Below are 23753 nucleotides of genomic sequence, written 5' to 3' on the forward strand. Positions count from 1 at the left end.
TGGATACAAGGAATTCTTGGTCCATGCCCAGAAAAATAAAAACATCAAACAGGGCCGGGGCTCAGGAGGAGTAGCGATCTGGTATAAAGAGGAGCTCCACCAGTACATCAAACCGGTGAAGAAAGGAGGCAGCCACATATGGATCAGAATCAGCAGCTCCATCCTCACCTGTCAGTCTGATGTCCACCTCTGTGCCACCTATATACCACCGCCTACTTCAATCCAGACTGCTTCGAGATCTTAGAAAGAGAAGCTGCCCATTATCAGGCCCTGGGCAAAGTTCTCATCTTTGGAGACCTCAATGCAAGAACAGGGAGAGAGAGAGACTTCCTGACCACGGATGGAAACATCTACATACTTGGAGCAGAGAATGACGGCCAAGACCCTGTACACACTGAGAGAAACAGCTATGACAGTACAGTCAACAAAAGTGGCAGAAAGCTCCTGAACGTATGTAAAAGTTTAGGACTTCATATCCTTAATGGACGAAGCAAGGGTGACTCCTTAGGAAGGTATACACTAAACTCTCTTGTAGGGAGGAGTGTAGTTGATTACGCCATTACAGACCTGAACCTGGCAGATGTCAGCGCCTTCATAGTCACCCCACAAACGCACCTGTCAGACCACAGCCAACTTCTTCTGTACATGAAATCTACAGAGAAACCATCCACTCAGAAGCCACAGCAGAGCGGCCTCTTCACCCGGCCTCCATCCTATAAATGGTCCAAAATGTCGGCACTAAGATATAAAGAAGCTTCCAGCAGACCTGAAATACAGCGGATGCTCCACCACTTCTACAACCTTGAGTACATGCCAAACCCAGAGGGAGTGAACCAAGCAGCAAAGGACCTCAACAATATATTCTACGCAATGGCCAGACTGTCCGACCTTAAAAAAGTCGACTACAAGAGACCAAAAGAAACACAGGTCAATGGCTGGTTTGACAGAGAATGTAAAGCTGTACGGAAGACCCTGAGAACAGCCTCCAACAAGAAACACAGAGACCCCAACCACCTGGGTCTGAGGGAAGCCTATGACTCCATACAAAAGCAGTACAAAACCATCCTCAGGAGGAAGAAGCAGAGTTACATCTCTACCAAGCTCAATCAACTCCAAGACGCCCTCCAAGACAACTCCTTCTGGGAACTATGGAACCACATGGGCACCAAAGACAAGAAAAACAACAACCATATCCAAAATGGCAACCTCTGGCTCCAATACTTCAGAGACCTCTATAAAGACATTCCAAAGGAAGGACTAAGCCAAGAACAGGAAAACATAATGGCGAAACTAAAAGCAATGGAGGAAAAAATCAAAAACTTCCAAAACTCGGTGGATACACCTATAACACTACAGGAAGTAACCGAGAGACTCTCCTCCATAAGATGTAGAAAAGCCGGTGGCCTAGATGGAATCCTACCAGAAATGCTGAAGTACAGCCCACCAGAAATACAGGCTGCAATGGTTAAACTCTTCAATATTGTACTGAGTGCCGGCTACTTCCCTCGTACCTGGAACCAAGGCCTCAACACACCCATCCACAAGAGTGGGGACAGGTATGACCCAGCCAACTACAGAGGCATATGCGTCAGCAGCAACCTGGGAAAACTGTTCAACAGTATCCTGAACAAGAGGATCCTCACCTTCCTCACCGAGCACAACGTCCTCAACAAGAGCCAAGCAGGGTTCATGCCGAACCACCGCACCACTGACCACATCTATACTCTGCACAGCCTCATTCTGAAACACGTCTACAATACAAAGAATGGGAAGATATACGCCTGCTTTGTGGACTTTAAAAAGGCCTTTGATTCAGTGTGGCACCCGGGCTTATTCCTGAAACTGCTGGAGAGTGGAATAGGAGGAAAGACCTACGATGTCATCAAAAGCTCCTACACCGAGAACAGCTGCAGCGTGAGTGTGAGCGGCAAAAGAACGGCTTTTTTCCAGCAGAGCCGCGGAGTAAGACAAGGCTGCAGCCTAAGCCCAATGCTCTTCAACATCTACATCAACGAGCTGGCTACCGCCCTGGAATCCTCCTCAGCACCAGGTCTCACCCTCCACGACGCCCAGGTGAAATTCTTGCTGTATGCAGATGACCTGCTGCTGCTGTCACCAACCGAGAAAGGCCTCCAGGACAACCTGAAAATCCTAGAGAAATTCAGCTCCACCTGGGCCCTACCGGTCAACCTAAAGAAAACCAACACCATGGTGTTCCAGAGGAGAAAGAGAAGATCAGACCAACACCCATCATTTATCCTCAACAACTGCGACCTCACAGGAACGGACAAATATACCTACCTGGGCCTAGAGATTCACCGGTCAGGGAACTTCAAACAAGCCATAGAGACCCTGAAAGACAAGGCCTGCAAAACCTTCTATGCCATCCGAAGGACACTCTACCATCTGAAGCCACCAGTGAGGGTCTGGCTAAAAATCTTCGACTCCATCATCGCCCCAATCCTCCTGTATGGCAGCGAAGTCTGGGGTCCTCACACCTACCCAGACTGGTCAAAGTGGGACTCCAGTCCAACAGAAATATTCCACCTGGAATTCTGCAAGCACCTTCTCCAGGTCCATCGGAGCACCTCCAACAGTGCTTGTCGGGCCGAGCTGGGCAGATTCCCTCTACACCTAACAGTTCTAAAGAGGGCGTTGTCATTCCGGGCTCACCTGCATAGGAGCAATCCAAGCTCCCATCACCATAAAGCCCTGATACATGAAGGTGAAACAGAAAAACCAGAACCCCCGGAACAGCCCAGCCAAACCCAACCGGAGCAGAACACCAATCACAACAACCTGACAAAAGCCGGAATTAGGAAGATGGCAGATGAAGGCCAGGAGAGGTATGTCAGTGACTGGAAGAATGATATCATCAGCTCACAGAAACTGACCATGTACCGGAGCCTACAGAGAGACTACAGACTGGCCCCATATCTGGAGAAACTCCCGGACCCCAGAGACCGCCAGATCCTGAGCCGATATAGACTCAGTGCCCACAGTCTGGCCATCGAATGTGGCCGACACAGGCAGAGCTCCAAGCCCAGGGAGGAAAGACTGTGCCAACACTGTGATCAGGAGGCCATAGAGGACGAAACCCACTTCCTGCTACACTGCTCCAAATACTCAGCAGTGAGGGACACTCACTTCAGGAGACTCTCACATCTCTTCCCAGACTTCATCACCATGAAGGAGGAAGAGAAAACATATATCTTGCTGGGAGAAGAAGAGAAAGCAGTGGAGATAGCAGCGCGGTATGTGAGCGAATGTCATAGACTGCGAGAAAGAGAACTATGATGCCATGGACTATAGCCCCCAACCTGGACCTGCCCCATCCACCTCCCCTATTCCATGGACTATAGCCCCCACAATGGACCTGCCCCATCCACCTCCCCTATGCCATGGACTATAGCCCCCAACCTGAACCTGCCCCATCCACCTCCCCTATGCCATGGACTATAGCCCCCAACCTGGATCTGCCCCATCCACCTCCCCTATGCCATGGACTATAGCCCCCAACCTGGATCTGCCCCATCCACCTCCCCCCACAGCTCCTACCCAACATCCCCTCAGTCCCTATCCCTATTGCCTCTATACACTTGGTTTGGCAAAACTGATGTGTATTTGGTCCTGCCAATAAAGCTTCTTTGAATCTTGAATCTTGAATCTATATATATACACATACATATATATATATATATATATATATATATATATATATATATATATATACACACATGCATATATATATATATATGTATGTATGTATGTATGTATGTATATATATATATATATATATATTATATGTGTGTGTGTATATATATATATATATGGGTATGTATGTGTTTTCACGAATATTTGAGCCAGTGGATCCATGCCATGCTATGGATCCATTGCAAGCCGGCGGAAAATCTCGCCATATGGATGTCACACGGATGCTTAGATACGAGAAAATCGCATCCTCACACTGCACACGGATGACATACGGATCACTGTTCAAGGAACATTTCTGTGATTCTCGTCCATGTAAAACGGACCTTTTTATTTTTTTTATATGCATTGTGTGTGACTCCAGCCTAACAGTGAGAGCAGGAGCTGCTGATGGTAGTAAATTAAAAAAAAAAAAAAAAAAAAATTTAAAAAACATTGTGGGGTCCCCCCTGTTTTTGACAACCAGCCTTGCTAAAGCAGACAGCTTAGGGCCATGGGTATCCATATATCCATATGGCCATGGATATTGCCCCCAGCCTAAAAATAACTGCCTGCAGCCGATCTATTAGATCTGCCGATTCTGGCGCTTTGCCTGGCTCTTCCCACTTTCCCTGTAGTCACAGAGTGACTGGAGACTTATCAGTTTAGACCGGACAACCCCTTTAACCCCTTTCTGACCTCGAACGGGATAGTACGTCCGAGGTCAGAAGCCCCGCTTTGATGCGGGCTCCGGCGGTGAGCCCGCATCAAAGTCGGGACATGTCAGCTGTTTTGAACAGCTGACATGTGCCCGTAATAGGCGCGGGCAGAATCGCGATCTGCCCGCGCCTATTAACTAGTTAAATGCCGCTGTCAAACGCAGACAGCGGCATTTAACTACCGCATCCGACCGGGCGGCCGGAAATGACGTCATCGCCGACCCCGTCACATGATCGGAGGTCGGCGATGCTTCAGAATGGTAACCATAGAGGTCCTTGAGACCCCTCTGGTTACTGATCGCCGGTAGCTGTGAGCGCCACCCTGTCACAGCACACCTGATTTTCTGCTACATAGCAGCGAACAGCAGATCGCTGCTATGTAGCAGAGCCGATCGTGCTGTGCCTGCTTCTAGCCTCCCATGCAGGCTATTGAAGCATGGCAAAAGTAAAAAAAAAAAAGTGAAAAAAAATATATGAAAGTTTAAATCACCCCCCTTTTGCCCAATCAAAATAAATCAATAAAAAAAAAATCAAATCTACGCATATTTGGTATCGCCGCGTTCAAAATCGCCCGATCAATTAAAAAAAAGCATTAAGCTGATCGCTAAATGGCGTAGCGAGAAAAACATTCGAAACGCCAGAATTACGTTTTTTTGGTTGCCGCGACATTGCATTAAAATGCAATAACGGGCGATCAAAAGAACATATCTGCACCAAAATGCTATCATTAAAAACGTCATCTCGGCACGCAAAAAATAAGCCCTCAACCGACCCCAGATCATGAAAAATGGAGACGCTATGAGTATCGGAAAATGGTGCAATTTTTTTTTTTTTTTAGCAAAGTTTGGAATTTTTTTTTCACCACTTAGGTAAAAAATAACCTAGTCATGTTGGGTGTCTATGAACTCGTACTGACCTGGAGAATCATAATGGCAGGTCAGTTTTAGCATTTAGTGAACCTAGCAAAAAAAGTAAAACAAAAAACAAGTGTGGGATTGCACTTTTTTTGCAATTTCACCGCACTTGGAATTTTTTTCCCGTTTTCTAGTACACGACATGCTAAAACCAATCATGTCGTTCAAAAGTACTACTCGTCCCGCAAAAAATAAGCCCTCACATGGCCAAATTGACGGAAAAATAAAAAGTTATGGCTCTGGGAAGGAGGGGAGCGAAAAACGAACACGAAAAAACGAAAAATCCCAAGGTCATGAAGGGGTTAAGTTGCATTTGCGGAGTCCCTGCTCTGGCTAATACAGAGATGCCTTGATTGGGGTGCATGTGCTTTAATGTTGTTGTCTCCTCTTGACTGCTCTTGGTCTGACAGTGACGCCTTCTAAAATGGTTGCCAGAAATGGTGGAGTACAGACCGTGGCTTTATCAGGCAGTGCCCTGATGAGACCGCCCTATAAAAGTGAGCATATGCTTTATGTGGAAGTTATTCCTTAACTTCTCTTGTCTCATGTGATGAAACATATGAGAATAACAGGTCTCGGCCTGATGTCTGTCATTCTGTACTCATACTTCATGACCCTGGGATGCCTGCAAGGACTTTGTCTTATCTTTTAGATCTGTTACCAGAATATAAGTTGGAAAAGTTATGGTTGCTGAAAATATTTACTGAACAGAAGTAATGTGATTAAAGGCAACGGTGACAGGGACACTGATTCCAGCATCTGGAAACTCGTTAGTTTTCATAAATTGCCTTTTATCATCCGAGTGGTGTAGTTCTTTCACTGCTGAGCACATATTCTATAGTTCGCTGTATTCATCAGCTGCCACTCCTGCGCCTGATGGATCGCTATCTCCATTTTGATCAGTTGGAGACGGGAAGCTGCCACTGATGATTACATGGACACAGACGTTGATTACCCTGCCCATTATCAAAGGGACATCGGGTTTCTGACATATACTTGTAGTGTGAACTGCTGCAGGTCTTTGCGAAGATTAATTCTTGTTAAAGAAGCACTCGCATCACAGTATTATCCTCTTACTATATTTCAGTCATATTATATAGTACTGTGTACTAACAATTGCTCATTTTGCCTTTCTACCCAGTTAATTTACATAGTTACATAGTTACAGTGGGGCAAAAAAGTATTTAGTCAGTCAGCAATAGTGCAAGTTCCACCACTTAAAAAGATGAGAGGCGTCTGTAATTTACATCATAGGTAGACCTCAACTATGGGAGACAAACTGAGAAAAAAAAATCCAGAAAATCACATTGTCTGTTTTTTTTAACAATTTATTTGCATATTATAGTGGAAAATAAGTATTTGGTCAGAAACAAAATTTCATCTCAATACTTTGTAATATATCCTTTGTTGGCAATGACAGAGGTCAAACGTTATCTGTAAGTCTTCACAAGGTTGCCACACACTGTTGTTGGTATGTTGGCCCATTCCTCCATGCAGATCTCCTCTAGAGCAGTGATGTTTTTGGCTTTTCGCTTGGCAACACGGACTTTCAACTCCCTCCAAAGGTTTTCTATAGGGTTGAGATCTGGAGACTGGCTAGGCCACTCCAGGACCTTGAAATGCTTCTTACGAAGCCACTCCTTTGTTGCCCTGGCGGTGTGCTTTGGATCATTGTCATGTTGAAAGACCCAGCCACGTTTCATCTTCAATGCCCTTGCTGATGGAAGGAGGTTTTCACTCAAAATCTCACGATACATGGCCCCATTCATTCTTTCATGTACCCGGATCAGTCGTCCTGGCCCCTTTGCAGAGAAACAGCCCCAAAGCATGATGTTTCCACCACCATGCTTTACAGTAGGTATGGTGTTTGATGGATGCAACTCAGTATTCTTTTTCCTCCAAACACGACAAGTTGTGTTTCTACCATACAGTTCCAGTTTGGTTTCATCAGACCATAGGACATTCTCCCAAAACTCCTCTGGATCATCCAAATGCTCTCTAGCAAACTTCAGACGGGCCCGGACATGTACTGGCTTAAGCAGTGGGACACGTCTGGCACTGCAGGATCTGAGTCCATGGTGGCGTAGTGTGTTACTTATGGTAGGCCTTGCTACATTGGTCCCAGCTCTCTGCAGTTCATTCACTAGGTCCCCCCGCGTGGTTCTGGGATTTTTGCTCACCGTTCTTGTGATCAATCTGACCCCATGGGGTGGGATTTTGCGTGGAGCCCCAGATCGAGGGAGATTATCAGTTGTCTTGTATGTCTTCCATTTTCTAATTATTGCTCCCACTGTTGATTTCTTCACTCCAAGCTGGTTGGCTATTGCAGATTCAGTCTTCCCAGCCTGGTGCAGTGCTACAATTTTGTTTCTGGTGTCCTTTGACAGCTCTTTGGTCTTCACCATAGTGGAGTTTGGAGTCAGACTGTTTGAGGGTGTGCACAGGTGTCTTTTTATACTGATAACAAGTTTAAACAGGTGCCATTACTACAGGTAATGAGTGGAGGAAAGAGGAGACTCTTAAAGAAGAAGTTACAGGTCTGTGAGAGCCAGAAATCTTGATTGTTTGTTTCTGACCAAATACTTATTTTCCACGATAATATGCAAATAAATTGTTAAAAAAACAGACAATGTGATTTTCTGGATTTTTTTTTCTCAGTTTGTCTCCCATAGTTGAGGTCTACCTATGATGTAAATTACAGACGCCTCTCATCTTTTTAAGTGGTGGAACTTGCACTATTGCTGACTGACTAAATACTTTTTTGCCCCACTGTATGTAGGTTGAAAAAAAGACCTAGGTCCATCAAGTTCAGCCTTTCTCCACTAAATGTACATTTGTCTCTAATTTAACAATACCCTACAATGTTATGTGTATCAAGGGAATCATCCAGCCTTTTATAAAGCCTTGTATAGTGTCTGCCATTACTACCTCTTGAAGTAGGACATGCCACAGTCTGACTGCTGTAACTGTAAAGAACCCTTTCCTAATTAGCTGTTGGAATCGCCTTTCTTCCACCTGTAATTAGTTCCCCTGGTCCTTAGTATGGTCTTTGGAAGGAATAAGTCATGTGCCAGACCTTTGTATTGACCACACATATATTTATACATGTAAATGAGATGTCTTCTGAGTCCTCTTTTTTTTTTAAGCTAAACAAGCCCAACTTTTCCAACATCTCATATGAGAGACCTCCATCCCTTGTAATAATGTAGTTACCCGCCTTTGTACCTTCTGAATATCCTTTTTTAAAACGTGGAGCCCAAAACTGGATCCTAGACGTGGCCTCAGCAGTGATTTATAAAGGGACAATAATACATTGGGATGGCGGGATTTTATCTGTTTTTATACATCCTACATGTTTGCTTTTGCGGCTGCTGCTTGACATTGATTACTGCTGCTCAGCTGACTGGTAACCAGAATACCCAAATTCTTCTGTTCTGTAGTCCCGAGTATACTCCCATTTAGTGCAGCAATAGTAATACTCCGTCCTATGTGCATTACTCTACATTAAACCTCATTTGCCAAGTGTTTGCCCATTCAGTCATGTTATTCAGATTGTTTTGCAATATTGTAATGTCAAGGTCAGATTTTAATATCCTACATAGTTCGGCGTCCTCAGCAAAGACTGACACTTTACTCTAAATCTCATCCACTTGGTCATTAATAATTAATAATTCATCTCTTTTCTCTGCGATATGGGTAAACAGGAAGTCTCTTTTCCCTGCACAGTCATCCTCCTCTTCACCTCCTGCTCCAGCTGCCAGGGACTTTTGCAGTGTTGGCATATGCAGGCAAAATTGACTTTCTTTTTTACATAGCTTGGAAGGATTCAGCTAGTCCGTTTTTAATCCCTTAATGTCATAGACCTAATGGAGAAGAGAAGAATTATCTGGGTAGAAAAGCAAAATGAGCAATTGTAAGTACACAGTTCTATATAATACGATGACTGCAATATAGTAAGATGATTAAATGTGATAAGTGCTTCTTTTGTACAGGTCTTCCATATGCCAAGACCTGCCATGACATGTTTTAAAAACCACATTGGAAAACCTTTTTGGCATGGCTGCTTTACCAAAATCCATGTGAGTCACTGTGAGCACACCTCTTTGTTTTTGCCTCTTTTTTTTTTTTTTTTTTTCTGATCCTCCATTGGTCTTGCGGACTTTGAGCAAACTGGCAGCCTTTGTGCTGAGCGCAGGATGGCTTTTTTAGATATCGCCTTGTTGGAAAGGCCTGTTTTGCATCTGCAGTAGAACGGGTAGATGTGAATGTGGCCTAAGAAATAAAATTTGCTTCAACCGATAGAACCATCATGTGTGTTTTTTAGTTTTATTTTTTCTTTCAAATCCTAAATAGGAAATTGCCAGTGACCCTTCTTCATTTTGAATATTACAGCAGAGGGGCAGATGTATAGGGCATTTTTTTTTTATAAACTGTTAATTAGAAAATGTCAGTATGTTGTCTTTTTTTTAATAAATAAATGACAAAAAAAAAGATAAGCATTTAGACTTTATTGTTTATGTGCTTTTTAATTGGCAGAATTGTAAAAATCCTTCTCGAGTAGTAATTGGTTTTATATGTACTTTTCCTTTTTACGTAGGGCTCTAACTTTTTGGAGTTGGTGGAGCTTGCGGAAAAGGCCCTGACTAGCCTTCCTTACCACAGACATTTCCCTTTGGTTCGAAAGTTCATCCACATTTGCTCAAACATGTAAAGTATATTTATCTGCTACTTTGTTATATTCGGCCGTTTTACATCTGTTCTGTATACGTCTATTTCTGTATTTTTATTGATGGCATGCTTTTGTTCCTGAAGTAGTGTATTAATGGTAAGAAAACAAACCGCTGCTCAGTGCGGCTCTTTGCTTGTGAAGCCAGCAGAGGTCAGCCAATACCACGTAAAGAATATACAGCTTACATTTCGCCATTCTTTTCCCTGCATCTTTTATTCGTGCATTTATTTGTTGATGGAGAGATTGTGCTTTGCCTAATTCTAAGGATCCTTGCACACCCAGTTAGCAGATATATTGGCAAAATAGCTGTAAATGTACAGTAAAATCCACGATATTGCCTGCAGAATTGCCACAAAGCTCATCCTAGGCTTTGCAAGAGTAAGGTCCATAATGCGTTCCTCGGGATTTTTACAGATTCACCTTTTAATGGATGACAAAAATAGAATAAATGATGTTACAAAGCAAGCTTTCAAGACTGCTTGGGTCTCTTCGTCAGGTATGATATAGCAACGTAAAAGATAGCAGAAACGTGGCATAATGGACATTTAGAAATAAACTCAAAGATTTACTCTCCAAGCTCATTAATTAAACTTGAAAAGTGGTGCAAAAGTTTTATTGTCCTATAATTGATGCAAGATCGCAGATTCCTCAGATATTGTATGCAAATATCCTCTTCAGAGAGGACGAGGATTTGAACTCTTGTACCGCCTTTTGGGAGTAGCAATCCTAAAAGTTGACCCAGTCTTGTATAGAAATGGACGGAGACCTGGATGTTCGGGTTCGGACGAACAGTTACAGAAAATTCGGGTTTGGATACCTGAACAGTACCCTGATCCCATTCACTTGAATAGGGGGCCCAAACATCCAATGTTTGCCACTCTGTCATATGCATGACAGTGTGGCAAACACCGCTTCTAATCGGCTGTAAAATCATATCCAGTCAGACAACCGCGGTTCCCACTCTCTCAAAAGACAGTGTGAGCGCGCAGCTGTGATGGGAGGGATAAAGATGATCACCGATCACTGGTGTCAGCTGATGGGACTACTGCTCCTATCAGCCAACGCCTACTGCCGCTAATAACCATGAGAGCAGGAGCAGCTGATGGGAATGCTAATCAGATGACGCCTGTGCAGTAAATGAATAATTTGGGGGGGAAAAATAAATAAAACGACCTGGATTCCACAGTTTTTTTTGATAACCAGCCAGGCAATACTCACAGCTGGGGCAACCCTCAGCTGTCAGCGTTAGCAAGGCTGGTTATCAAGAATAGAGGGGTTCCCACGCTGTATTTATATCAGGGGAGGGATGTTGTTTTTTTATTTTTGTTTTATTATAGGAGACCAGGGATTCAATTGAATGGGCGTTAGGCAAGTATAACTGTGTTATTTTTAAATAAAACAAAACACGCTTTTTCACACTATTTCAAATAAAAGACTTTATTCTGGCTGTGTGTTCATTTGCAATATAACTGTAGGTTTAGTAATGGATAGGTGTCTTATAAGCGCCTCTCTATTACTAGTCCATGGGCTTGATGTCACCTGACAAGAATACAAAGGTAAATAAGGCAGCACTCAGTGTGGAGTAGGAATCTGGCTATTAGGAGCAGTGCCTAGTAAAAAGGCTATAAAGGCACAGATGATTGGCCTCGGGGAGACCAAAACATCCAACACCGCGGAGACACCAGGCACTGCTCCTAATATCCAGATTCCTACTCCACACTGATGAGGGGCAAAAACCCCGAAACAGCTGTCTGTGGATGGATACCATGCTTGGCATAGGTGGCTTTCCTTCATAGGATGCTGCCCTTCCCGGGGAAAGGCCTGGCTATTCACTGCTTGCGTCGAGAAACCCGTGATGGTGTCTCCGCAGCTTCTTTACATGCATCTGCATATTTCCCATAAGGGATGGGGGCAGTGTTCTGGAATCACTGCGTTAAGAAACACATGATGGTGTCTCCGCGGTGTTGGATGTTTTGGTCTCCCCAAGGCCAATCATCTGTGCCTTTATAACTTCCAATACATAGACTAGATGTGAACCGGTTATAACCTAGTCACCAACTAATACAATCAAATAAATAAGGCAGCACTCTGTAGCGCCATAGCTTGCAAATATGAAAATTGAATTGCATTACTGTACTAGAAATATGAAAAATTGAAAAAAGTGGCATAAGTGATAACAGAATTGTACCTAAGGCCAAACTGGAGTGAATTTCTGACTCTGCACAGGCACCTGAAAGATGGATGTAATCAGAGGCAGACTCTGGGTCAAGAGCTGAATACAAAAGGCCAGCCTTGATGACTTGTTGTATCACAGAACCACATTCACATTTCTGCAAGCCTTAAAAGGAACCGTTCTGAAACATTAGCCCAGTCTTCATCTAGAGCTGGACTCCTTAATTAATTTTGTTAATATTAGAAAGGGAAACCTTTTATTGCGCGTTCTTATATTTTAAACATAAGTACACCAGCCTTATCCGGTCTAATAGAACGGTTTACAAATATTTGTAGTTTACATTGTAAAATTTGTTGACCTGTTCACTTTGAACTTTGTCGCTTTTTTTGTCATTAAACAGCTACAGTTCTGCTCAGAGTGGCCCTGTATTACTGGAGGAAAGTCAGAAAGTACTCTTACGAATGATGTCTAATTGGGTGCCTGCAGTCAGGGCAGAGGCTTATAACTGCTGTCTGGATATTGTCAAGGTACAAAGAATTGTTTTATTTTAACATAATACTTTATTTTATACATTTTGTGTAACCAGATAACGATGATCACTTTTTCTTGGGGCTTTCTAGAAAAATTTTTTTCTATCATAAAGATGGATGAAGCCAAATTTATGTTTATGATTCCACTTTTAATTTGTCCTGTTTCAAATGGGTGATTATTGGAAATGTGAACTCTGCCCAAGCAAAGGGCGTTGACATACATGAAGAGTTTCCCAATGATTGCTGCAGTGATAACTGTGTGAGTTGTACTTGGCATATTGGATAGGATGGGCTGTCCGTTGTCAGAACAGCATGAGATCTCTGTACTAACCCGACCAGATAAAAAGTATTTTTCATATTTCCCACATTTCCGAAACTCTGTATGTTGGGATGGTAGGGGACGGCAAAACGGACACAACCTGGAAAGTGAAGTTTTTCTTTGTCGCTTCATTGGGGACACAGGACCCATGCTTTGCATGATGACACTAAATAATTCTTGGGCCTCATTTACACATCCATGTTTAAACACGTATGTGAAAAAATGGTACGTGTCTGTTTTTACCATCAGTGTGTCATCGGCGTGTCTGTTCTTACCATCAGTGTGTCATCCGCGTGTCTGCTCTTACCATCAGTCTGTCATCCGTGTGTCTGTTTTTACCTTCAGTGTGTCATCCGCGTGTCTGTTTTTACCATCAGTGTGTCATCCGCGTGTCTGTTTTTACCTACAGTGTGTCATCCGCGTGTCTGTTTTTACCATCAGTGTGTCATCCGCGTGTCTGTTCTTACCATCAGTGTGTCATCCGCGTGTCTGCTTTTACAATCAGTCTGTCATCCGTGTGTCTGTTTTTACCTTCAGTGTGTCATCCGCGTGTCTGTTTTTACCATCAGTGTGTCATCCGCGTGTCTGTTTTTACCTACAGTGTGTCATCCGCGTGTCTGTTTTTACCATCAGTGTGTCATCCGCGCGTCTGTTTTTACCTACAGTGTGTCATCCGCGCGTCTGTTTTTACCTACAGTGTGTCATCCGCGCGTCTGTTTTTACCTACAGTGTGTCATCCGTGTGTCTGTTTTTACCTACAGTGTGTCATCCGCGTGTCTGTTTTTACCATCAGTGTCATCCGCGTGTCTGTTTTTACCTACAGTGTGTCATCCGCGTGTCTGTTTTTACCTACAGTGTGTCATCCGCGTGTCTGTTTTTACCATCAGTGTGTCATCCGCGCGTCTGTTTTTACCTACAGTGTGTCATCCGCGTGTCTGTTTTTACCTTCAGTGTGTCATCCGTGTGTCTGTTTTTACCTACAGTGTGTCATCCGCGTGTCTGTTTTTACCATCAGTGTCATCCGTGTGTCTGTTTTTACCATCAGTGTGTCATCCGCGTGTCTGTTTTTACCATCAGTGTCATCTGCGTGTCTGTTTTTACCTAGTGTCATCCGCGTGTCTGTTTTTACCATCAGTGTGTCATCTGCGTGTCTGTTTTTACCTACAGTGTCATCCGCGTGTCTGTTTTTACCTACAGTGTGTCATCCGCGTGTCTGTTCTTACCATCAGTGTGTCATCCGCGTGTCTGTTCTTACCATCAGTGTGTCATCCGCGTGTCTGTTTTTACCTACAGTGTGTCATCCGTGTGTCTGTTTTTACCTTCAGTGTGTCATCCGCGTGTCTGTTTTTACCATCAGTGTGTCATCCGCGTGTCTGTTTTTACCTACAGTGTGTCATCCGCGTGTCTGTTTTTACCATCAGTGTGTCATCCGCGCGTCTGTTTTTACCTACAGTGTGTCATCCGCGCGTCTGTTTTTACCTACAGTGTGTCATCCGCGCGTCTGTTTTTACCTACAGTGTGTCATCCGTGTGTCTGTTTTTACCTACAGTGTGTCATCCGCGTGTCTGTTTTTACCATCAGTGTCATCCGCGTGTCTGTTTTTACCTACAGTGTGTCATCCGCGTGTCTGTTTTTACCATCAGTGTGTCATCCGCGCGTCTGTTTTTACCTACAGTGTGTCATCCGCGTGTCTGTTTTTACCTTCAGTGTGTCATCCGTGTGTCTGTTTTTACCTACAGTGTGTCATCCGCGTGTCTGTTTTTACCATCAGTGTCATCCGTGTGTCTGTTTTTACCATCAGTGTGTCATCCGCGTGTCTGTTTTTACCATCAGTGTCATCTGCGTGTCTGTTTTTACCTACAGTGTCATCCGCGTGTCTGTTTTTACCATCAGTGTGTCATCTGCGTGTCTGTTTTTACCTACAGTGTCATCCGCGTGTCTGTTTTTACCTACAGTGTGTCATCCGCGTGTCTGTTTTTACCTACAGTGTGTCATCTGCGTGTCTGTTTTTACCTACAGTGTGTCATCCGTGTGTCTGTTTTTACCTACAGTGTGTCATCCGCGTGTCTGTTTTTACCTACAGTGTGTCATCCGCGTGTCTGTTTTTACCTACAGTGTGTCATCCGTGTGTCTGTTTTTACCTACAGTGTGTCATCCGCGTGTCTGTTTTTACCTACAGTGTGTCATCCGCGTGTCTGTTTTTACCTACAGTGTGTCATCCGCGTGTCTGTTTTTACCTTCAGTTTGTCATCCGTGTTTTTTACAGATGGATAAAGAAAGAAATTGAAAAGCTTCTCCTATACTTTACATGGTTAAAAATTGACAGCATATGGATGCCATCTGTGTGCTGTACATGTTTTTCATAGATCAGCATACTTGTATTGGCCCTTTTTATCTGTGCTGCTGGTAAAAATGGACTTGTCTCTGTGTGTTTTGTACGGACACAGGGTCCATGAAAAACATGGACATGTGAACAGCACCATAGATTATAATGGGTGTATGTTGTACCTGGGGAAAAAAAAATGGATGTAACACATATATGCAACACTGATGTTTAAATGAGGTCTTTGAAAATAAGCTGACTTCTCCCTAAGAGGTTTCCCCATGGGTGCTGACACCCAGCTATTCAGTTTAGCTTTCGTGGTATTTGGAAGCATTGTAGCTCTAACCCCTTGAGGAAGCCTGTATAGGCAACACTGGTTGGGGGAGCTATGTACATGTGTGTTATTTAGTTTAACCCCTTAGTGACGGAGCCAATTTTTTTAAATCTGACCAGTGACACTTTATGTGGTAATAACTCTGGAACACTTCAACAAATCCCAGTGATTTTGAGATTGTTTTTTTGTGACACATTATACTTAATGATACATTTAGGTTGATATATTTTGTGTTTAGTTATAAAAAAAAAATATAAAAAATTTGAGAAAAAATGTTAAAAAATTAGCAATTTTCAAACTTTTTGAACGATTATCCCTTTAATCCAGATAGTCATACCACAGAAAAACATTAATACATATAATTTCCCTCATGTCCACTTTACATCAGCACCATTTGTAAAATGTTCTTTTATTTTGTTAGCATTTTAGAAGGTTTAATAATGTAGCAGCAATTTTTCATTTTTTCATGGAAATTTGCAAAATTAATTTTTTTAAGGACCTATCCAGTTTTGAAGTGACCCTCAAAAGTTATACCATTTTAAAAACCGCACCCCCTGACATATTAAAAACTGCAGTCCGGTTGTTTATTAACCCTTCAGGTTATTTTCAGGAATTAATGCAAAGTGGCATGACCGAAATGAAAATGTGTATTTTTACCACCTAAATGCCACTAACTTCTGAACAGATTACTACAGCCTTCAGACTCTGAGGCCGCTTTTTGGTCATAAATTGCCACGGCAAACATCAGGACCACACAATCATGATCTCATGGCACCAATTAGGATGAAGAGGAAGCCCCCAAACTCTGTTAACCATTTATATGATGCAGTCACTATTGACAGAAGCATCTAAGGCGTTAAACAGATTTTGAAGGTGCAAATACTGATCGTGGTTGATACAGCAAGTTGTCAGCTATAGTATACAATCAACAGCTGCTTGATTGTCACCTGTATGGGGAGGCTATTCTCTTATATCTCAGGTCAGTTAAAAGGCGTATTGGCTGTCATTAAGGGGTCAAGTGCACCTGTTAGAAAGAAAATGGAATATACAAATATATAAATTGCTACATTTAATCATTAGCTGCAGCCATGATATAGATAGGAAAGCATATGCATAAAGAAGTTGAACATCTGTACCTGCTTGTGGGGTGTTCCAGTTGGTAACCGTTTCATTATATATTAGAATTAAAATTACTAGAGTGAACCTGTATTACTCCAAGTATAGACCACTTTTTAATGATAATTAAGAAGTCATTTTTAATGTCTGAATAGCTAATCTGTCTTAGCTTTAGTTAGGTTATTTTTTTTGAGGAAGCCGGATATTCCATCAGACACTTAGCCACAAAATCATGTGTATTCAGGGCAGTTAATAATGTCCCTTGCTGCGGACCTGAGTTGTCTGCTTCCCTGTCATCTTTTTGGCGGTGTTTTTGCGGCATCATGACATCTGAGTCCTCGCTAGGCACTCGTTGATGCTTTTCCTCCTAGTGGTTTCACTGCGGCACCCATCCCTCCACTCCCTTCCTATCTCAGTCCATAAGGCGATCTCAATCTTATTCTTAGCTTTTTCGCCTACAGTCATTGATGGCTAAGTTAGAGAATACTTATCTGTGCTTCCATTTTTTTTACCTTCTATGAAAGCACTGGCCTGTTTCTTTCAAGGCTTAAGGTAAGTTGTTAAGATCTACTTTTGTTGCGTTACCTTGACTGTCAAGGCACTTGAAAATGTTAAACCTCTCATTGTCTCCTAAAAGCATATCACCTTCATTATACTTTCCGCCATTAGGTGACTGGTCAGGGCGGAGGTCAAGGTGGTTCAACACTCCAGTGGAATCTTGGGCTCTCTCTTATAGGGGCTTGATTTTTCTTTTTCCAGTTTGGGTTGAAAAATTTGAAAGCCTGCTAAGCTCGGCATTCTTCAGATAAGTCCACAACTCCCGTTATTCATTGCAGATATACCTGGGCATCACCCATAATATCCAGATAGACCTTCCCCAACCAATAGTCTTCTCTTTTTCCCAATTTCTTGGTCATTTGATTTATTGCCAGAACTGTTTGGTCCAAAGTTCATAGGGCTTTGTGCCTTTCAGATTAGGTTTGTCTAAGATTAGGGAACAAGGGCAGTAGACGTTACACCTCTGCCATGACTTATAGAAAGCTTCTTGCTCATAGGTGAGACCCTATCGGCAGTGCTCATCTTGTGACATCTTCATTTTTAATTCTGCATGCCTGTCTTGAGCCAGGGTTAACTCCCCAAGACCCAGGTTCTTTCCTTGGCTATCCTGGTCCAACGGAACTTGACTTTAGGCAATAGGTCAGGACTGCCTGCCTAGACAGGGCAAACTCTGGACCAGTATTAGCTCCCCTGGGGCTGTGGACTTCATCTGGTCTTGGATGCCTTTCAGTCCCCTTTGTTTGTGATGATCAGATATACCGCTCCATTTCAGCATTCTGACAGGATGATTTTTATTTTCTTCTTTAGCAATCTCTTCCATCAGGTGAGGCTCCAAGGAGTGCTTTCTCCTGTCTCTGTCCTTTTCCGGGACACAGTGGTATGGCTTCCAGGTCTCCCCGCTTCTCTTAGCGCGTGTTCAATCTTCCACCTTAATTAAGAAATTGTTGTCTCTCCATTAGGTACTTTGCCTCTCGTAACCCTAAGTCAGAGTTGTCTCACATCTCTGTTTGGACGTTCAGTTGTCAGGCGCTCTGGCAGAGGTCAGACTGCCTCTAGGGCTACCATTATTCTCTGGTTTCAATCGGCATATGCAGAAAATTTAGCTAAGCTAAGGCACTCTTGCCATGGAATAGCTCTCCCCTCATGGGATTGAAGCCTCTTGTTTCTTACACCTTTAGGTGTCTGTTCTTTTACTTCTTAAGGTACCGTCACATTTAGCGACGCTGCAGCGATATAGACAACGATGCTGATCGCTGCAGCGTCGCTGTTTAGGTCGTTGTGTGGTCGCTGGAGAGCTGTCACACAGACAGCTCTTTAGCGACCAACGATGCCGAAGTCCCCGGTAACCAGGGTAAACATCGGGTTACTAAGCACAGGGCAGCGCTTAGTAACCCGATGTTTACCCTGGTTACCATTGTAAAAGTAAAAAAAAAAAAAAAATAGTACATACTTACATTCCGGTGTCTGTCCCCCGGCGTCAGCTTCCCTGCACTGTGTCAGCGCCGGCCGGCCTTAAAGCAGAGCACAGCGGTGACGTCACCGCTGTGCTCTGCTTTACGGCCGCCCGGCGCTGACACAGTCAGTGCGGGAAGCTGACGCCGGGGGATGTGACAGACACCGGAATGTAAGTATGTAGTGTTTGTTTTTTTTTAACTTTTACAATGGTAACCAGGGTAAACATCGGGTTACTAAACGCGGCCCTGCGCTTAGTAAGCCGGTGTTTACCCTGGTTACCAGTGAACACATCGCTGGATCGGCGTCACACACGCCGATCCAGCGATGACAGCGGGTGATCAGCGACCAAAAAAAAGGTCCTGATCATTCCCAGCGACCAACGATCTCCCAGCAGGGGCCTGATCGTTGGTCGCTGTCACGCATAACGGTTTCGTTAACGATATCGTTGCTACGTCACAAAAAGCAACGATATCATTAACGAAATCGTTATGTGTGAAGGTACCTTTAGGGCCGCTACTTAGTTTTCAGCCCCCATATTTGTGGAGCTTTTTCCTTTGTGTCTAGGAATGCAAGTCTTATCAGAAGGGTAGTACAATCGGCATTTGCTCGAGGAGTAACCTGAGGAGTTGCTATTCTTCCTTCTTCAATAATGGTAATAGTTTTCCTACCCCAGGGACCACTTTAGGACATGGTTCCTGTATCCCATACTGAAGCGACAAAGAAATAAAGATTTTTTTTTTGGGGTGATCACTGTAAAATCTTTCCCATAGCATTCATTAGGGCACACAGCCCCCTCCTTTGTTTTGGACAAGTGGTTCTTGGTTCTCTCCTCCTACATCTTTTTCACTATCTGAATAGCTGGGTGTCAGCTGCCCAGGTGTAGCCTGCGGGGAGGAGTCAGCTTTTTTTATAAGATATATTCTTAGTGTCGGCATATACGCCATAGTTCCCGTATCCCCCAATGAAGGCTATGAGAAATAGATTTTTTACAAGAAGTACCAAAAATTTATTTTTAACCATTTTTGATGACCATTTCATAAAATATACTATTTCAAGGCTGAGAACAACGATGGTTCTCCATATTATTTTATGTTGGTTTTCCTTTAAGGCCTCTTTCACACTTCCGTTTTTTACAATAAGTCACTATCCGTCAAAATGTTGAAAAGACTGATCATGTGCAGATTGTAAAAAACGGGTGCATTGGGTCCGTTTTTTTGACGGACCCGTCGAGGCAGTTGTTGCCAGAACTGGCTATGTGCACACGTTGTGTATGCGTCTTCGCCGCGAAAATGCATACACAACACGACCCATGTTAAAAATAATAACAAATTGTGATATTCTTACCTGTCTCTTACCAAGACAATGACCTGTGATGACGTAGCGGTCTCGCGAGACCGCTACGTCATCTGGTCATTTCGCAAGGCATCTCTGGGAATGGGAGCTGCCGGGAGCATTGCGAGCATCGGGAAGGCTGCGGGGGATGCCGGAAGGTAAGAATATCATGATTTTTTATTATTTTTAACATATCTTTTTACTATTGATGCTGCGTAGGTAGCATCAATAGTAAAAAGAGAGAGCGAGAAAGAATTTCCCTGACTGGAAATTCTTCCGCACATGCTCAGTTTCAAAAGACGGCATCAGTCGCTGGATTCCTGCTTTTGACGGTCAGCGACGGATCCTGCGTAAGATGGACAGCGCAAGATCTGTCACTGGGCGATTTTCCAACGTACACAAAAAAAGTTTCTTTGTGCGTTGTCTCCGCCTGAAGGACCGCAATTTTACGACGGATCCAGTGCACGACAGATGAAACGTGTGTCCATCCGTCACAATCCGTCGCTAATACAAGTCTATGAGAAAAAAACGGATGCAGCAGAAACATTTCCTGGATCCGTTTTTTTCACAAAACGACGCATTGTGGCGGAAAAATGAAAGACGGAAGTGTGAAAGAGGCCTAACCCTTCATGTACATAACAAACAGATTTGTTGCAAACCTATATAAATTATTGGAATAACAGATGTAGATTATTTCTCTGTAATGTGTTCACTTTTTGTTGTTTTAGGATTCTTTAGGAGTTCACAACGTCACCAAACCTGTGTCCTCTATTTGCAATGGCATAAATTTTCTTCTTCATCCTAAAGTTCTGTATGAAGTCGCCACGTTTGGCCTGCAGGACTCCAACAATGAGGTGCCGGCGATATTTTATACTATAGTTGTATTTCTAGTGATCACAGTCTGGTTAAAGTACAGCTGGATATCTCTACGATGAGCAGTCTTGTCAATTGCGCCACGTTCCCATGATAGATATTGCTTTCTTAGGACGCCTTCTTTCATATAGAATTTATTTGTGTGTTTTCTACTGTTGTGACAAGCAGTTTATTATGATTGGTCTGCACTTGGTAATTATAGATAAGGTTAAAGAATTCAGTTTATCAGTAAATATGTTGCTCTAGCAGATTGATTTGTTAAAACGTTTTGCAATGTTTACACACTCTGAAAAAATCATCAGAAAACTCGTTACTTTCCTTTTCTTCTAGGTTTGTTTGGCTGCTAAAGCCGTTCTAACATATTTCCTCCAAGGGCGCCTTGTGATGACCCCTTCATCTTGGAATAAGTTTATTGAGGCTCTTTGTCCAGTCCTACCGCTTTTACAGGTAAGGCTTACCTAGAATTAATCTGTTCACTTTCTGAAAAAAATAATGAATTCCTAAGTTTTACTATTGCTAAGAAAGTAGAAACCCTGTGTCTGCTTGAATATTGCGTTATGGACTATTACATATTCTGGTGAATAAATGACTGGGACGTTGCACTGTGGCACTGATAGCGCCTTCGCGGCAGAAAACATAATAGTACGAAAGACAATAAAAAGCCGTCAAACCAATGTAGGGACCCAAAAATGAATGAAAACTTCAGCTTGCCATACAAAAAACGAGCTCTCGCCTCCATCAATCAAAACATTTATGTGACTCAGAAAATGACATAAACTGCATTGTTTTTTTTAAACAAATGTTTAAAGGAACAACAAACCTTACAAGTTAACAAGTGTCACAGTAATCTGTTCTGGTACCCGAACCCAAACTTTTCTTATTTTTTTTAACTGTTCGGCCAGACCCGAACATCCAGGTGTCCGCCCATCTCTACACAGCAGGAAGGTCTTATAGATATGTCTTGATTGCTATATTTTTGTTCCTCACTAGAATTACATTGAAGGGCTTCTGTCATGTCACAAGAACACCTCCAAATTAAAGTTGCAATTTGTAACCATTAGTGATGAGCGAATATACTCGTTGCTTGAGATTTCCCGAGCACACTCTGGTGTCCTCCGAGTATTTTTTAGTGCTCGGAGATTTAGTTTTCTTTGCCGCAACTGAATGATTTACATCTGTTAGCCAGCATAAGTACATGTGGGGATTCACTAGCAACCAGTCAACCCCCACATGTACTTATGCTGGCTAACAGATGTAAATCATTCAGCTGCGGCAAAGAAAACTAAATCTCCGAGCACTAAAAAATACTCAGAGGACACCCGAGCGTGCTCGAGAAATCTCGAGCAACGAGTACACTCTCTCATCACTATTAACCACATACAGTACAGACCAAAAGTTTGGACACACCTTCTCATTTAAAGATTTCTCTGTATTTTCATGACTATGAAAATTGTACATTCACACTGAAGGCATCAAAACTATGAATTAACACATGTGGAGTTATATACTTAACAAAAAAGTGTGAAACAACTGAAATTATGTCTTATGTTCTACGTTCTTCAAGGTAGCCAACCTTTTGCTTTGATGACTGCTTTGCACACTCTTGGCATTCTCTTGATGAGCTTCAAGAGGTAGTCACCGGAAATGGTTTTCACTTCACAGGTGTGTCCTGCCAGGTGTAATAAGTGGGATTTCTTGCCTTATAAATGGGGTTGGGACCATAAGTTGTGCTGTGCAGAAGTCTGGTGGATACACAGCTGATAGTCCTACTTAATAGACTGTTAAAATTTGTATTATGGCAAGAAAAAAAGCAGCTAAGTAAAGAAAAACGAGTGGCCATCATTACTTTAAGAAATGAAGGTCAGTCAGTCCCAAAAATTGGGAAAACTTTGAAAATGTCCCCAAGTGTAGTGGCAAAAGCCATCAAGCGCTACAAAGAAACTGGCTCATATGAGGACCACCCCAGGAAAGGAAAACCAAGAGTCACCTCTGCTTCTGAGGATAAGTTTATCCGAGTCACCACCCTGAGATATCTCAAGTTAACAGCAGCTCAGATTAGAGACCAGGTCAATGCCACACAGAGTTCTAGCATCAGACACATCTCTAAATCAACTGTTAAGAGGAGACTTTGTGCAGCAGGCCTTCATGGTAAAATAGCTGCTAGGAAACCACTGCTAAGGACAGGCAACAAGCAGAAAAGACTTGTTTGGGCTAAAGAACACAAGGAATTGACATTAGACCAGTGGAAATCTGTGCTTTGGTCTGATGAGTCCAAATTTGAGATCTTTTGTTCCAACCACCGTGTCTTTGTGCGACGTAGAAAAGGTGAACAGAAGGACTCGACATTCCTGGTTCCCACCGTGAAGCATGGAGGAGGAGGTGTGATGGTGCTTTGCTGGTGACTCTATTGGGGATTTATTCAAATTTGAAGGCATACTGGACCAGTATGGCTACCATAGCATCTTGCAGCGGCATGCTATTTCATCCGGTTTGCGTTTAGTTGGACCATCATTTATTTTTCAACAGGACAATGACCCCAAACACACCTCCAGGCTGTGTAAGGGTTATTTGACTAAGAAGGAGAGTGATGGAGTGCTACGCCAGATGACCTGGCCTCCACAGTCACCAGACCTGAACCCAATCGAGATGGTTTGGGGTGAGCTAGACCGCAGAGTGAAGGCAAAAGGG

At 43.1% G+C, this 23753-nt stretch overlaps 1 protein-coding gene across 1 annotated transcript in view; it reads left to right on the plus strand.

Moving 5' to 3' along the window:
* The window catches only part of RTTN (rotatin), a 327600-nt gene that overhangs the window by 77402 nt on the left and 226445 nt on the right, over positions 1-23753 (plus strand). The window contains exons 14-17 of the mRNA XM_069730984.1: positions 9921-10030; positions 12626-12752; positions 20921-21046; positions 21396-21512. Coding sequence (XP_069587085.1) covers positions 9921-10030; positions 12626-12752; positions 20921-21046; positions 21396-21512 — 480 coding nt within the window. The remainder of the gene's footprint in view (positions 1-9920; positions 10031-12625; positions 12753-20920; positions 21047-21395; positions 21513-23753) is intronic.

The sequence above is a fragment of the Ranitomeya imitator genome, chromosome 6, assembly GCF_032444005.1.
Source record: "Ranitomeya imitator isolate aRanImi1 chromosome 6, aRanImi1.pri, whole genome shotgun sequence".
Classification (NCBI taxonomy): Eukaryota; Metazoa; Chordata; class Amphibia; order Anura; family Dendrobatidae; genus Ranitomeya; species Ranitomeya imitator.